At 37.5% G+C, this 15,049-nt stretch overlaps 1 protein-coding gene across 1 annotated transcript; it reads left to right on the forward strand.

Annotated features, from left to right (window-relative positions):
- Positions 1–293: 293 nt before the first annotated feature.
- Positions 294–12,308, forward strand: LOC108635023 (UDP-glucuronosyltransferase 2B18-like; the record flags this gene model as incomplete). The annotated part of the gene is made up of 3 exons (XM_018045329.1): positions 294–381; positions 1,242–1,461; positions 11,927–12,308. Coding segments are annotated over 3 exons (588 nt in total), but the record flags the coding sequence as incomplete, so codon positions are not given.
- Between the last annotated feature and the right edge of the window lie 2,741 nt (positions 12,309–15,049).

Consider the following 15,049-nt stretch of genomic DNA (forward strand, 5'->3'; position numbering starts at 1 on the left):
ACTTAGTGACTGTAAAGCAACAACAAAGCAGTTGTTTTTTTTTTTTTAATATTTGAATTGTTCTTTGAAAATCTCACTTGTCTCTGCCATCATGCGAACATAATTAATACATCAAACGTAGGTATTCCTATTTATGTCTTTGTATTACTAGTTACCATTACTTCATATGTCTTCATTTCCTTACATGTCATATGGAAGGCATGTAATTATATGTATCTTATTCAATTTAGAAAGTATTAGTATAACTTTGAAGTTCAACTCATAAAATAAAGTATTTCCTTTACTTTTAACAGGTGCTATGGAGATATGATGGCAAAAAACCAGATAACTTAGGACCCAACACCCGGTTGTATAAATGGCTTCCCCAGAATGACCTTCTTGGTGAGACTTGTCACAACCAATATGAAAACATGAGTAACAGCTGAGCAGAGTGGAGAGTGCTTCAACAGGAAACACACTTGCAAAGCAATTATTAAAACACTGAAAAGGAAAACTTTACTACTTTATTATAATTTTCTTTGCTATGAGAAAAAAAGGAGAACACATAACAGATGTCAGTTTATTCTACATAGTCACGTCCCTCACAGCCAGAATCTTTACTTCAGCTGTAATTACTTCTCACAGTGAACTTTTCAATAATTTCCTGGATTGTTGTTCTGTCTCTGAATTCTTTCCTTATACTTATCATTTCCATTCTGTAGAGGTATGTTAAATGCTACTAAAAATAAGAACTCTTCTGCCATTACCAATGACTCTCAATTTCCTATTAAAAAAATGCACAATCATTTTTGGTGAAGCAATAACACACTTCATGATAAAATTTAGCTTTTCCTTCCCCTGGTTCCAGTGCCACTACCATTATCCTTCTTTTCCCCTGACACCATTCTATCAAACTAAATGACTTCACTATATCTTTAGGTGAATAAATTCTGGCATGCCCTCCTCTTTCTTTGCACATGTGGTTTCTTTCACCCAGAATGGTCTTTCAAGTTGTTCACCTGCCAATTCCTGGATTCATTTGTGATGTTCAAGTGACTCAGCTCTTCTTTCACAAAATCTTCATTTACCCCTTCAGCAGACATAGCTGTTTCTTCCCTGAGTTCTGAAAGCAAGTTAAAAGCACTTTCAATATACATAATAATGTTATCTAAAAGATACTGCTTCTTCCAGTGCCTTATAATACCCATTTCTCTTTTATTCTGTTATAATTAATAATCTTCCTGAAATTCACTCAATCCTAGGCCATCCAAAAACCAAAGCCTTTATAACTCATGGTGGAAGCAATGGTGTTTATGAGGCCATCTATCATGGGATCCCTATGGTGGGCACTCCTTTGTTTGGTGATCAAGCTGATAACATCGCTCGAATGAAATCCAAGGGAACAGCTGTCAGGTTGGACTTGGAAACAATGTCAACAAGAGATTTGCTAGACGCATTGAAGGAAGTCATTAATAATCCTTCGTGAGTATATATATATATTTTTTTTTTTTTTCTTTACTAGGCAATCTTTCTAGAGAAGTTCTCATCTGAAGGCGAGGGAGGCAGCCATGAGTCTCCACATAAGCACAATGAGGTGTAAGATTTGCTCAATGTTTTGAAAACAGACAAAAATAACGGGTTGTGAATGTCACATTAAGTTTTTTTTCATGGTTTTATGGAAAAGGTTTGTCAGCATTTTAAAGACGGTGGAGAAGTTTTGAAAACTTAATCATTAGAATGAGAAGAACCATTGAAATTCTAATGGATTCAGAAGCATTGAGAACAAAGTTATTGTAGGGAACCATGAACAATATGGATACTCATCTGCCCAATTTACTCTTTCAGCATATGAACTTCTCAAATGTTTTTTTTTTTTAATTTTTATTTTTACTTTATTTTACTTTACAATACTGTATTGGTTTTGCCATACATTGACATGAATCCACCACGGGTGTACATGTGTTCCCAAACATGAACCCCTCACCCACCTCCCTCCCCATAACATCTCTCTAGGTCATCACCATGCACCAGCCCCAAGCATGCTGTATCCTGCGTCGGACATAGACTGGCGATTCGATTCTTACATGACAGTACACGTTACAATGCCATTCCCCCAAATCATCCCACCCTCTCCCTCTCCGTCTGAGTCCAAAAGTCTGTTATACACATCTGTGTCTTTTTTGCTGTCTTACATACAGGGTCGTCATTGCCATCTTTCTAAATTCCATATATATGTGTTAGTATACCGTATTGGTATTTTTCTTTCTGGCTTACTTCACTCTGTATAATCGGCTCCAGTTTTATCCATCTCATCAGAACTGATTCAAATGCATTCTTTTTAATGGCTGAGTAATACTCCATTGTGTATATGAACCACAGCTTTCTTATCCATTCATCTGCTGATGGACATCTAGGTTGTTTCCATGTCCTGGCTATTATAAACAGTGCTGCGATGAACATTGGGGTACATGTGTCTCTTTCAATTCTGGTTTCCTCGGTGTGTATGCCCAGAAGTGGGATTGCTGGGTCATAAGGCAGTTCTATTTGCAATTTTTTAAGGAATCTCCACACTGTTCTCCATAGTGGCTGTACTAGTTTGCATTCCCACCAACAGTGTAGGAGGGTTCCCTTTTCTCCACACCCTCTCCAGCATTTATTGCTTGCAGACTTTTGGATCCCAGACATTCTGACTGGTGTGAAGTTGTACCTCATTGTGGTTTTGATTTGCATTTCTCTAATAATGAGTGATGCTGAGCATCTTTTCATGTGTTTGTTAGCCATCCATATGTCTTCTTTGGAGAAATGTCTACTTAATTCTTTAGCCCATTTTTTGACCGGGTCGTTTATTTTTCTGGAATGGAGCTGCATAAGTTGTTTGCATATTTTTGAGATTAATTGTTTGTCAGTTGCTTCATTTGCTATTATTTTCTCCCATTCAGAAGGCTGTCTTTTCACCTTGCTTATACTTTCCTTTGTTGTGCAGAAGCTTTTAATTTTAATTAGATCTCATTTGTTTATTTTTGCTTTTATTTCCAGTTTTCTGGGAGGTGGATCATAGAGGATTCTGCTGTGATTTATGTCGGAGAGTGTTTTGCCTATATTCTCCTCTAGGAGGTTTATAGTTTCTGGTCTTACGTTTAGATCTTTAATCCATTTTGAGTTTATTTTTGTGTGTGGTGTTAGAAAGTGATCTAGTTTCATTCTTTTACAAGTGGTTGACCAGTTTTCCCAGCACCACTTGTTAAAGAGATTGTCTTTACTCCATTGTATATTCTTGCCTCCTTTGTCAAAGATAAGCTGTCCATATGTGTGTGGATTTATCTCTGGACTTTCTCTTTTGTTCCATTGATCTATATTTCTGTCTTTGTGCCAGTCCTCCGGTTCCATTCTTTCTCAAGATTGCTTTGGCTATTCGAGGTTTTTTGTATTTCCATACAAATCTGGAAATTATTTGTTCTAGTTCTGTGGAAAATATGGCTGGTAGCTTGATAGGGATTGCATTGAATTTGTAAATTGCTTCGGGTAGTATGCTCATTTTCACTATATTGATTCTTCCAATCCATGAACATGGTATATTTCTCCATCTATTAGTGTCCTCTTTGATTTCTTTCATCAGTGTTTTATAGTTTTCTATATATAGGTCTTTAGTTTCTTTAGTTAGATATATTCCTAAGTATTTTATTCTTTTCGTTGCAATGGTGAATGGAATGTTTCCTTAATTTCTTTTTCTACTTTCTCATTATTAGTGTATAGGAATGCAAGGGATTTCTGCACGTTGATTTTATATCCTGCAACTTTACTATATTCATTGATGAGCTCTAGTAATTTTCTGGTGGAGTCTTTAGGGTTTTCTATGTAGAGGATCATGTCATCTGCAAACAGTGAAAGTTTTACTTCTTCTTTTCCAATTCGGATTCCTTTTATTTCTTTTTCTGCTCTGATTGCTGTGGCCAACACTTCCAGAACTATGTTGAATAGCAGCTGTGAAAGTGGGCACCCTTGTCTTGTTCCTGACTTTAGGGGAAATGCTTCCAATTTTTCACCATTGAGGATAATGTTTGCTGTGGGTTTGTCATAGATAGCTTTTATTATGTTGAGGTATGTGCCTTCTATTCCTGCTTTCTGGAGAGTTTTTATCATAAACGCATGTTGAATTTTGTCAAAGGCCTTCTCTGCATCTATTGAGATAATCATATGGCTTTTATTTTTCAATTTGTTAATGTGGTGAATTACATTGATTGATTTGCGGATATTGAAGAATCCTTGCATCCCTGGGATAAAGCCCACTTGGTCATGGTGTATGATCTTTTTGATGTGTTGTTGGATTCTGATTGCTAGAATTTTGTTGAGGATTTTTGCATCTATGTCCGTCAGTGATATTGGCCTGTAGTTTTCTTTTTTTTGTAGTATCTTTGTCAGGTTTTGGTATTAGGGTGATGGTGGCCTCATAGAGTGAGTTTGGAAGTTTACCTTCCTCTGCAATTTTCTGGAAGAGTTGGAGTAGGATAGGTGTTAGCTCTTCTTTAAATTTTTGGTAGAACTTAGCTGTGAAGCCGTCTGGACCTGGGCTTTTGTTTGCTGGAAGATTTCTGATTACAGTTTCAATTTCCGTGCTTGTGATGGGTCTGTTAAGATTTTCTACTTCTTCCTGGTTCAGTTTTGGAAAATTGTACTTTTCTAAGAATTTGTTCATTTCTTCCACGGTGTCCATTTTATTGGCATACAACTGCTGATAGTAGTCTCTTATGATCCTTTGTATTTCTGTGTTGTCTGTTGTGATCTCTCCATTTTCATTTCTAATTTTATTGATTTGATTTTTCTCTGTTTGCTTCTTGATGAGTCTGGCTAATGGTTTGTCAATTTTATTTATCCTTTCAAAGAACCAGCTTTTGGCTTTGTTGATTTTGGCTATGGTCTCTCTTGTTTCTTTTGCATTTATTTCTGCCCTAATTTTTAAGATTTCTTTCCTTCTACTAACTCTGGGGTTCTCCAATTCTTCCTTTTCTAGTTGCTTTAGGTGTAGAGTTAGGTTATTTATTTGACTTTTTTCTTGTTTCTTGAGGTATGCCTGTATTGCTATGAACTTTCCTCTTAGCACTGCTTTTATAGTGTCCCACAGGCTTTGGGTTGTTGTGTTTTCATTTTCATTAGTTTCTATGCATGTTTTGATTTCTTTTTTGATTTCTTCTGTGATTTGTTGGTTATTCAGAAGTGTGTTGTTCAACCTCCATATGTTGGAATTTTTAATAGTTTTTCTCCTGTAATTGAGATCTAATCTTAATGCATTATGGTCAGAAAAGATGCTTGGAATGATTTCGATTTTTTTGAATTTATCAAGTTTAGATTTATGGCCCAGGATGTGATCTATCCTGGAGAATGTTCCATGAGCACTTGAGTAAAAGGTGAAATTCATTGTTTTGGGGTGAAATGTCCTTTAGATATCAATTAGGTCTAACTGGTCTAATGTATCATTTAAAGTTTGCATTTCTTTGTTAATTTTCTGTTTAGTTGATCTGTCCATAGGTGTGAGTGGGGTATTAAAGTCTCCCACTATTATTGTGTTATTTTTGATTTCCCCTTTCATACTTGTTAGCATTTGTCTTACATATTGCAGTGCTCCTATATTGGGTGCATATATATTTATAATTGTTATATCTTCTTCTTGGATTGATCCTTTGATCATTATGTAGTGGCCTTCTTTGTCTCTTTTCACAGCCTTTGTTTTAAAGTCTATTTTATCGGATATGAGTATTGCCACTCCTGCTTTCTTTTGGTCTCTATTTGCATGGAATATCTTTTTCCAGCCCTTCACTTTCAGTCTGTATGTGTCCCTTGTTTTGAGGTGGGTCTCTTGCAAGCAGCATATAGAGGGGTCTTGTTTTTGTATCCATTCGGCCAATCTTTGTCTTTTGGTTGGGGCATTCAACCCATTTACGTTTAAGGTAATTATTGATAAGTATGATCCCGTTACCATTTACTTTATTGTTTTGGGTTCGGGTTTATGCACCCTTTTTGTGTTTCCTGTCTAGAGAATATCTTTTAGAATTTGTTGGAGAGCTGGTTTGGTGGTGCTGAATTCTCTCAGCTTTTGCTTGTCTGTAAAGCTTCTGATTTCTCCTTCGTATTTGAATGAGATCCTTGCTGGGTACAGTAATCTGGGCTGTAGGTTATTTTCTTTCATCACTTTAAGTATGTCTTGCCATTTCCTCCTGGCCTGAAGAGTTTCTATTGAAAGATCAGCTGTTATCCTTATGGGAATCCCCTTGTGTGTTATTAGTTGTTTTTCCCTTGCTGCTTTTAATATTTAATATTTGTGTTTGATCTTTGTTAATTTGATTAATATATGTCTTGGGGTGTTTTGCCTTGGGTTAATCTTATTTGGAACTCTCTGGGTTTCTTGGAGTTGGGTGATTATTTCCTTCCCCATTTTAGGGAAGTTTTCAACAAAGGATTTTCTCATGGTCTTTCTTTTTGTCTTCTTCTTCTGGGACTCCTATAATTTGAATGTTGGAGCATTTCATGTTGTCCTGGAGGTCTCTGAGATTGTCCTTATTTCTTTTAATTCATTTTTCTTGTTTCCTCTCTGATTCATTTATTTCTACCATTCTATCTTCTATTTCACTAATCCTATCTTCTGCCTCCGTTATTCTGCTATTTGTTGCCTCCAGAGTGTTTCTGATCTCATTTATTGCATTATTCATTATATATTGACTCTTTTTTATTTCTTCTAGGTCCTTGTTAAACCTTTCTTGCATCTTCTCAATCCTTGTCTCTAGGCTATTTCTCTGTGATTCCATTTTGATTTCAAGATTTTGGATCATTTTCACTATCAATATTCGGAATTCTTTCTCAGGTAGATTCCCTACCTCTTCCTCTTTTGTTTGGTTTGGTGGGCAACTCTCCTGTTCCTTTACCTGCTGAGTATTCCTCTGTCTCTTCATCTTGGTTATATTGCTGCGTTTGGGGTGGCCTTTTTGTATTCTGGGAATTTGTGGAGTTCTCTTTATTATGGAGCTTCCTCACTGTGGGTGGGGTTGTATCAGTGGCTTGTCTAGGTTTCCTGGTTAGGGAGGCTTATGTTGGAGTTCTGGTGGGTGGAGCTGGGTTTCTTCTTTCTGGACTGCAGTGGAGTGACCAGTAATGGGTTATGAGACGTCAAAGGTTTTGGAGTAACTTTGAACTGCCTGTATATTGAAGCTCAGGGGTGTGTTCCTGTGTTGCTGGAGAATTTGCATGGTATGTTTTGTTCTGGAACTTGTTGGTCCTTGGGTGGAGCTTGGTTTCAGTGTAGGTATGGAGGCACTTGATGAGCTCCTATTGCTTAATGTTCCCTGAATTCAGGAGTTCTCTGATGTTTTCAGGCTTTGGACTTAAGCCTCCTGCTTCTGGTTTTCAGTTTTATTTTTACAGTAGCCTCTAGACTTCTCCATCTATACAGCACCAATGAAAAAACATCTAGGTTAAAGATGAAAAGTTTCTCCACATTGAGGGACACTCAGAGAGGTTCACTGAGTTACAAGAAGAGAAGAGGGAAGGGGTAGTTAGAGGTGACTGGAATGAGATGCGGTGAGATCAAAAGAGGAGAGAGCAAGCTAGCCAGTAGTCACTTCCTTGCGTGTTCCATAGTCTGGACCGCTTAGAGGTATTTACAGAGTTATACAAGGAAGAGGAGAGGGAGGAAGTAGACAGAGGTGGCCAGAAAGATAAGAGAGAGGAATGAGAAGGAGAGAGACAAATCCTGCCAGTAACCAGTTCCTTAGGTGTTCTCCACCGTCTGGAACACACAGAGATTCACAGAGTTGGATAGAGAAGAGATGGGGGAGAAAAGAGACAGAGGTCACCTGGTGGAGAAAAAGGAGAGTCCAAAGGAGGAGAGAGTGGTCAAGCCAGTAATCTCGGTCTCAGGTAAAATTGGGTAGTGAAGTTTGGGTTTTTAAATGTACAAAATTGACAACAAAAACCAAAGAGCAAAGATTAAAAATCTAGAGTAGAGGTTGGATTTTCAAAAATACAATATTAAAGAAAAGAAGCAGAAGGAAAAAGGAAAAAGGGAAATAAAAGGAAAGAAAAAAAAAAGGCACAAGAATTATTAAAAAAAAAAAACACACACCAACAACCACCCAAAGACTATATATGGTGTTTGCCTTAAAAAAAAAAAAAAAAAAGAGTCGTTTTTTTTTAATAGTAATAATACATTATAGAAATAAAAATTAGAGGAGAAATAGAAGACTTAACTATAAAAATAAAGTTAGAAAAAAAAAGGAATGATTTTAAAAATAGTAAAAATATTTCTACCCCTTCTCTGATGTTGTGGGCAGTGTGGGGTCACTTCCAAGGCGGTTCCCTCTGTTTAGCTTCTTCTGTTTGCTGGTTTTTTAGGCTCGCTAGTTCAGTCGCGCTGTGGGGAGGTGGGGATGCTGCAAACAAATAGCGCTGTCGTGTGCACACAGTGTCTCAGCCCCGCTGGACCTGTCCCTTCTCTTGGCGTACAAACCGCTCCGGCTCTACGATGCTCAGCCGGGAACCTTCTAGGGCCGGCCCTAGGCTGCGTGCACTTCCCTGGTCTAAGCTGCTCAGGTTCAGCGCTCAGGTAGCCCTCAGAGGCACAGATTCGGTTGGGACTGCGTTTTGTGCCCTTCCAGGGTCCGAGTAGCTCAGGAGTTTGGAGAGCGCAATCACTGCGACTTGTCGCCTTTTCTGCCTCTGCTGCTCAGTTTTCTGGGTGGACTGCTGGCGCCCCTTGTGAGGCAGATGGTGACTGTCCAGCACCCCCAGAAGTCTTAGGAAAGAAGGCTGCTTGCAGTTTGGTAAGTGAAGTCTCTCTGGGTCTGCAATTGCCCCTTTCCAGCCCTTACGGCTCTGGCTGCCTGTCCCCGGCAGGGGATGGTCTGCAGCCAGCTTTTTCCGTTCCATCCTTTGTTCTGTGCTTGGTCCTGGCGGTGTCTTATGTTCGAGCTTTTCGTGTGGTAGCTATCCCACAGTCTGGTTTGCTAGCCCAAGTTAGATCGTTCTGCTTGCGCATGGGGCATTCCTGCCCGATTCTTACAAAGCACTGCAGCCCGCGCCTCCCGCGCTTCCCTGCCCTGCCCCCACTTCCTAGTGGCGGATGCAGGCATCTGTGCTGCTTTTCCGCTGGGGAGTTACTGTTGGGCTTGTAATCTCTTGGTTTTAATTATTTCTTTATTTTTCCCTTCCTGTTATGTTGCCCTCTGTGTTTCCAAGGCTCACCACAGACTCGGCAGGGAGAGTGTTTCCTGGTGTTTGGAAACCCCTCTTCTTAAAATTCCCTTCCCGGGATGGGCTTCCCTTCCCAGGACAGAGCTCCTTCCCCACCTCCTTTGTCTCCTTTTTCATCTTTTATACTTTTTCCTACCTGTTTTTGAAGACAATGGTCTGCTTTTCTGGTTGCCTGATGTCCTCTGCCAGCCTACAGAAGTTGTTTTGTGGAGTTTGTTCGGTGTTGACATGTTCTTTTGAGGAATTTGTGAGGGAGAAAGTGGTCTTCCCATCCTATTCCTCCACCATCTTAGGACCGCCACAAATATTTTAAACTCTTAAAAGATGGTTTATTTTCAGTAAACCACCATGACATAATCCATTTCAAATTCCAATTGCATTTACTATTTTCCAAGTTTTCTATGCTAATATTTTGACTCCATCTCTGATATATGATAAACTGCTATAATTTTCTAACTACCCCAGTTTCAAATATGTATATCCTATTTATAAATGTGGGTATATTTTTTTTTTAATTTTTTTACTGTGGTCATTTTGTCTTGTTTGGAAGAATTATAAAATCTAAACATAATTGACTTGGGAAGAATATGTTGATATGCAAAAGTGAAAGTGTTGGTTTCTCAATTGTATTTGACTCTTTGGGACCCCATAGACTGTATCCCACCAATCCTCAGTCCATGGAATTTTCCAGGCAAGACCATGGGAGTAGGTAGCCACTCCCCTCTCCAGAGGATCTTGCTGACCCAGGAATCAAACCAGGTCTCTGCATTGCTGGCCGATTCTTTACATCTGAGCCACCAGGGAATCCCATATGTTGGGATATTCCTTTTTGTAAAAAATGTTACACAATTTTTACAGGTTATTTTCCATTTAAAGTAATTACCAAATAGTGGTTAAATTTCCAGTGTTGTATAACACCTCCTTGAGCTTATGTTATTCCCAATAATTTTGCCTCCTACTCCCCCACCTGTGTGTTTCTACTCCCCCAAATCTGGTGTCCAATAGATTATTCTCTGTATCTGCTAGTCTGTAATAATATTTTGATCCCATCACTCATAAGTGGTAAACAACTAGAATTTTCTAATTTTCTCAATTGCAACTACGTAGATACAGCTTATAAATGTAAGTATATTCAGAGTTCTTTTATTCGTGCTCATTTTTGTCTTATTTGGAATAGGTAGCTATGTTGGGATATCCCTATTTAAAAAACACATTTTCTGAAAACAGAAATATTTAATTTCCAAATCACTTCAGGATATACATGAATTTCAATGAGGCAATTATATTAATATCACAAATATGATGTATATATTCCCCCTTTTTGTCATAATGACTTTGTGAAGAAAGATTTTTGAGAATGTGTCAGTAATGGCAGCAAAATGCATTGTCTGTTTTATAAGCAGTGTTATTTAAATTTAATTTTAGCACAGCTATTGTCCTACGAAGTAACAAATCTTTCTTTTGCTGTTTTTATGTAAATGTACATATCTCTAGTATATTTGTATGCCTTTTTAATTTTTAATAATGTAATGTTGGTGTCAAAAATGAAAATATACTGAATGTTCATGATATGCTACATGTTGTATTTAGTAAAACAGTGTTACTTTACACATTTTAAGTAACTTCTTTATTGTAGTCTATTCCTCTTGTATCAAAAATATATTTCCAGGATTACTGAAGTCTTTGCAAAAACCCAGTGCTCCTCCTGTGTTTTTGACAGTAAAGGGAGAAAAGTTACTTCCATTGTTATTACCACACTGCCATGTTATAGCACTTTGTGATTTAAAGTTCATGAGCTATATCTCTTTATTCTTCCTTCTTGTCTATTAGTCTGCCATTATTTCAGCAATAGAAACAAGTGTGTCTGCAATGCCTGAGAGTGTAAAGTTGAGCCTTCTCCAGAAGGCTCATGACAAAGAACCAGAACAACAATACAAGAACCAGAACAACAATACTAGTAAACATTCACTGAGTGTCTACTGCATGCTAGGAATGCCTCTAAGAATCAATACAATATTCTCAAAATAATTAGATAAGATACTATTCTTAGCCATTTTATATAACAGTGAAAAACTGAGAAACAGATTCTATCATAATTGAGCCCTCCAGAGTAAAATTAAAAGTTTAAAAAATACAAATGTTTTAAAATGTTAGTAAAATGTCAGTAAAATTAATTTTCCTAAAAAAAATCAGAGGAACAGAAAAATAAAAATCAGCCAACAAAGTAAGAGTCAGGAATCAAACTGAGTCAATCTACTTCCACACTTTCAACCACCACTTCACTAATGTAAGACCAGCCCTGTCTGGACATGTCTCCAAACCTCATCCCTGACTTACCTGCTATATCTAGATTATAACATTTTGAAATGCATCTACCAGGTCTATTAACAATTCTTTATGAGATAATTCAAACTTTGGACAAACATATTATGAATTTCTTTTCTTTTCTTTCCCTTTGGGACAGCTTGTTCCATTCTTTAGAATACACAGTCTTGTTCTCTCCCATTTTCTTTCTTTTCTTTTGTAGCTTGAAAACTGTGCATTTAAGAAATCCTAGCCCGTAAGCTAATATCTCAATAATCACCTCGGAGACAATTACCTGTTTTTCTTCCACTCTGTGTTGCACTCTGTTACCATCTGCAAGGAATTTTCACATATTTATCTATTATAGCTCATTCCATAAATGATAACGGTTTTGATTTTCCTTCAGCTACAAAGAGAATATGATGAGATTATCAGCCATTCAACATGATCAGCCTATGAAGCCCTTGGACAGAGCAGTCTTCTGGATCGAGTTTGTCATGCGCCACAAAGGAGCCAAGCACTTGCGGCCAGCTCTCCATGACCTCACCTGGTTCCAATACCACTCTCTGGATGTCATTGGGTTCCTGCTGGCCTGTGTGGCAACTGCCATATTTGTCATCACAAAATGTTGTCTATTTTGTTGCTGGAAGTTTGCTAAAACAGGAAAGAAGGGGAAAAGAGACTAGCTGTATCTGAGACTCAGCGCAGGTGTCCCCAACCTCTGAGATCAAATGCCTGATGATCTGGGGTGGAGCTGATGCAATAATAGAAACAAAGTGAGCAATACATGTAATGTGCTTGAATCGTCCCAAAACCATTGCTTCCTATCCCAGTCCATGGAAAAATGGTCTTCCACGAAACTGATTCCTGGGGCCTAAAAGTTTGGGTACTGCTGCTCTAGCAGTTCTGCCTCATAAGTAGAACTCCTCCATAAATGATGTGGGTATGTATTGAAATTTATTATTTTAATGCAAAAGTATACTAAAAAGATGTGGTTGAATTTAACTGTTTTTCACATGTTGGGTGTAGAAACAGGAACAATAAAAGTCTATTCACAGTATCCATATTACTTTGTAGATATTCAGAATTTTTTCTTCATTTTTGTATAGAATTTTATACCTTTTCCTTGCTATAGAGATTGTTCAATAATTGGAATTCTTTTGAAAGATTCACCCTTTAATTTTATTAGTGAGACCACTAATAGTTCTTCATTTTTACTGTGCATCCAGCCTCAACAACACTTCTTAGCTAAAGCCATGGCAAGACACTTGCCTTCATCCAGTTAAACTCCTTTGTCTTTGGAGTGTTCATGGAATTAGAAGTGTAGCTACATGCTTCCATCTATAAAATTGAGATACTTGCAAAAATCTTTAATTCCATGACCTAATTCTCTTTTCTCACCCACCTTTTATTCATCTATTATTTTCACTCCCATAACCAGCTTTTGCTAATGGATATAAGTTCTCAACTGTATGTTAAGAAAATAATTACCTGAACTCTAAAGAGACTTTTGAATTTTCATTCTCTCCAAAGCTACCTGAATATATCTATGATCTTATCTATATCTATGTACATATCTAAATCTATGTATATTTTTACAATTCAGGACAGAGCACCGCTTAGCTACTTGCAGATATGATGAGAAATTCAATGGGTTTGTTGAACACAGACTGAATTATTTACTATTATATTATAATATGAGCTTCCCTGGTAGCTCAGCTGGTAAAGAAACTGCCTGCAATGCAGGAGACCCCGGTTCAATTCCTGGGTTGGAAAGATTCCCCTGGGGAAGGGGTAGGCTACCCACTCCAGTATTCTTTGGCTTCCCTGGTGGCTCAGACAGTAAAGAATCTGCCTGCAACGTGGGAGACCTGGGTTTGATACCAGGTTGGGAATATCCCCTGGGAAGAGAATAGCTACCCACTCCAGTACACTGACCTAGAGAATTCCATGGACAGAGGAGCCTGGCAGGCTACAGTCCATGGGGTCCCAAAGAGCTGGATATGACTGAGCAACTTTCACTTTCATATTATATTATATCATAACCACACTTTAGATCAGCATTTCTCATTCTTTGGTCTCTTTCCTCAGTAAGCTATTGCGTCATCCCTCCCATAACACTTACATGTAAACATTCAATCCTTTATCATGACAGAAAATATTATAGACATTATTTTCTTTAAACCTAGGTCCACTATGACTGAAATAAGCAGAAACAATGAGCACAAGACAAAAATCACGTAAATTTTGTAAAAAAATGGTGAATCAAATGAAAACAATCTGAAGGTACTGATGAAAACTGTACATCAGAAAAGCAGTTTATTATCAAAATGTCCCAGGTCAGGGAAGGAGTCTTGTCTTTTAGGTCAAGGGGACCACCATCCACAACATTTAAAAAACATTCATCAGCCTTAGGCATAGTTTATTTTAAAGAAGAAACATTGGTGTTTGGGGAATTATAGGAAAATTTACCAAGAACTTCTCATAGAACCCACCTAGATAACTGACACATATTTAAAGAAAACTAAAACTAACAGAAAGTAAGAAGGGAGAACCATATGTTTCCATAGTAGAAAATGTTTTTAAATCAAGCATATAGGCTTACAAAAGTTTCCTCAAATCTACACGGCAGCACGTGTAATAGACAAAGGGTTGGTAGTCACTGTGCAATAAGAAAGGCTAAAAATCTCCAGTGAAAAGTCTGGCACTCCAACATGAAAATAAATGAAAGGTACAAACAGGAAATTCACAGAAGCGAAATGGCCAGTGACATACAAAAGGTGGTATGGAAAATCTGGGAAATTTAAATTGTCAACAAGTAATATTCCTGCAAATTATTTGTAGAACAAATAATCTGGGAGGACTAATTTTGAGGGAGTATAATATGGAAATACTATTGAAATAAAGTTTATACACACTGTTTTTATATAGCAACTCATTATCTAGTTATATGTCATGCAGAAAGACTTGCACATGTTCATGATTACATACTGAATATTCCCACTAGCACTTAAATGGCTATCAATTTGTGAACACACTAATCTACAACATAGATATGAGTTATACAGCCATGAAAGAAAACAGTTCAATTATGGGCAATGTTGTTAAATACTCCTCATGTCACATTACAAACAAATAAAAAGTTCCAGAAATTCTAAAAAACATAAGCATGACACTCATCTTTGGAAATAAAATTTAAACACATTTTATGTAAATATATGTAAATTTGTAGACCACAGAAGAAATGATCTTTAGAATACACTGAATTTCCAATAACATCCAGGTGTTCAAGGCAGTTTTAGAAAAGGCAGAGGAACCAGAGATCAAATTGCCAACATCCACTGGATCATCAAAAAAGCAAGAGAGTTCCAGAAAAAACATCTATTTCTGCTTATTGACTATGCCAAAGCCTTTGACTGTGTGGATCACAATAAACTATGGGAAATTCTTCAAGAGATGGAATACGGACCACTTGAAACTATATGCTCTCTATTAGCAGGTCAGAAGAAGCAACAGTTACAACTGGACA

Source organism: Capra hircus, unplaced genomic scaffold, assembly GCF_001704415.2.
Source record: "Capra hircus breed San Clemente unplaced genomic scaffold, ASM170441v1, whole genome shotgun sequence".
Taxonomy (NCBI): Eukaryota; Metazoa; Chordata; class Mammalia; order Artiodactyla; family Bovidae; genus Capra; species Capra hircus.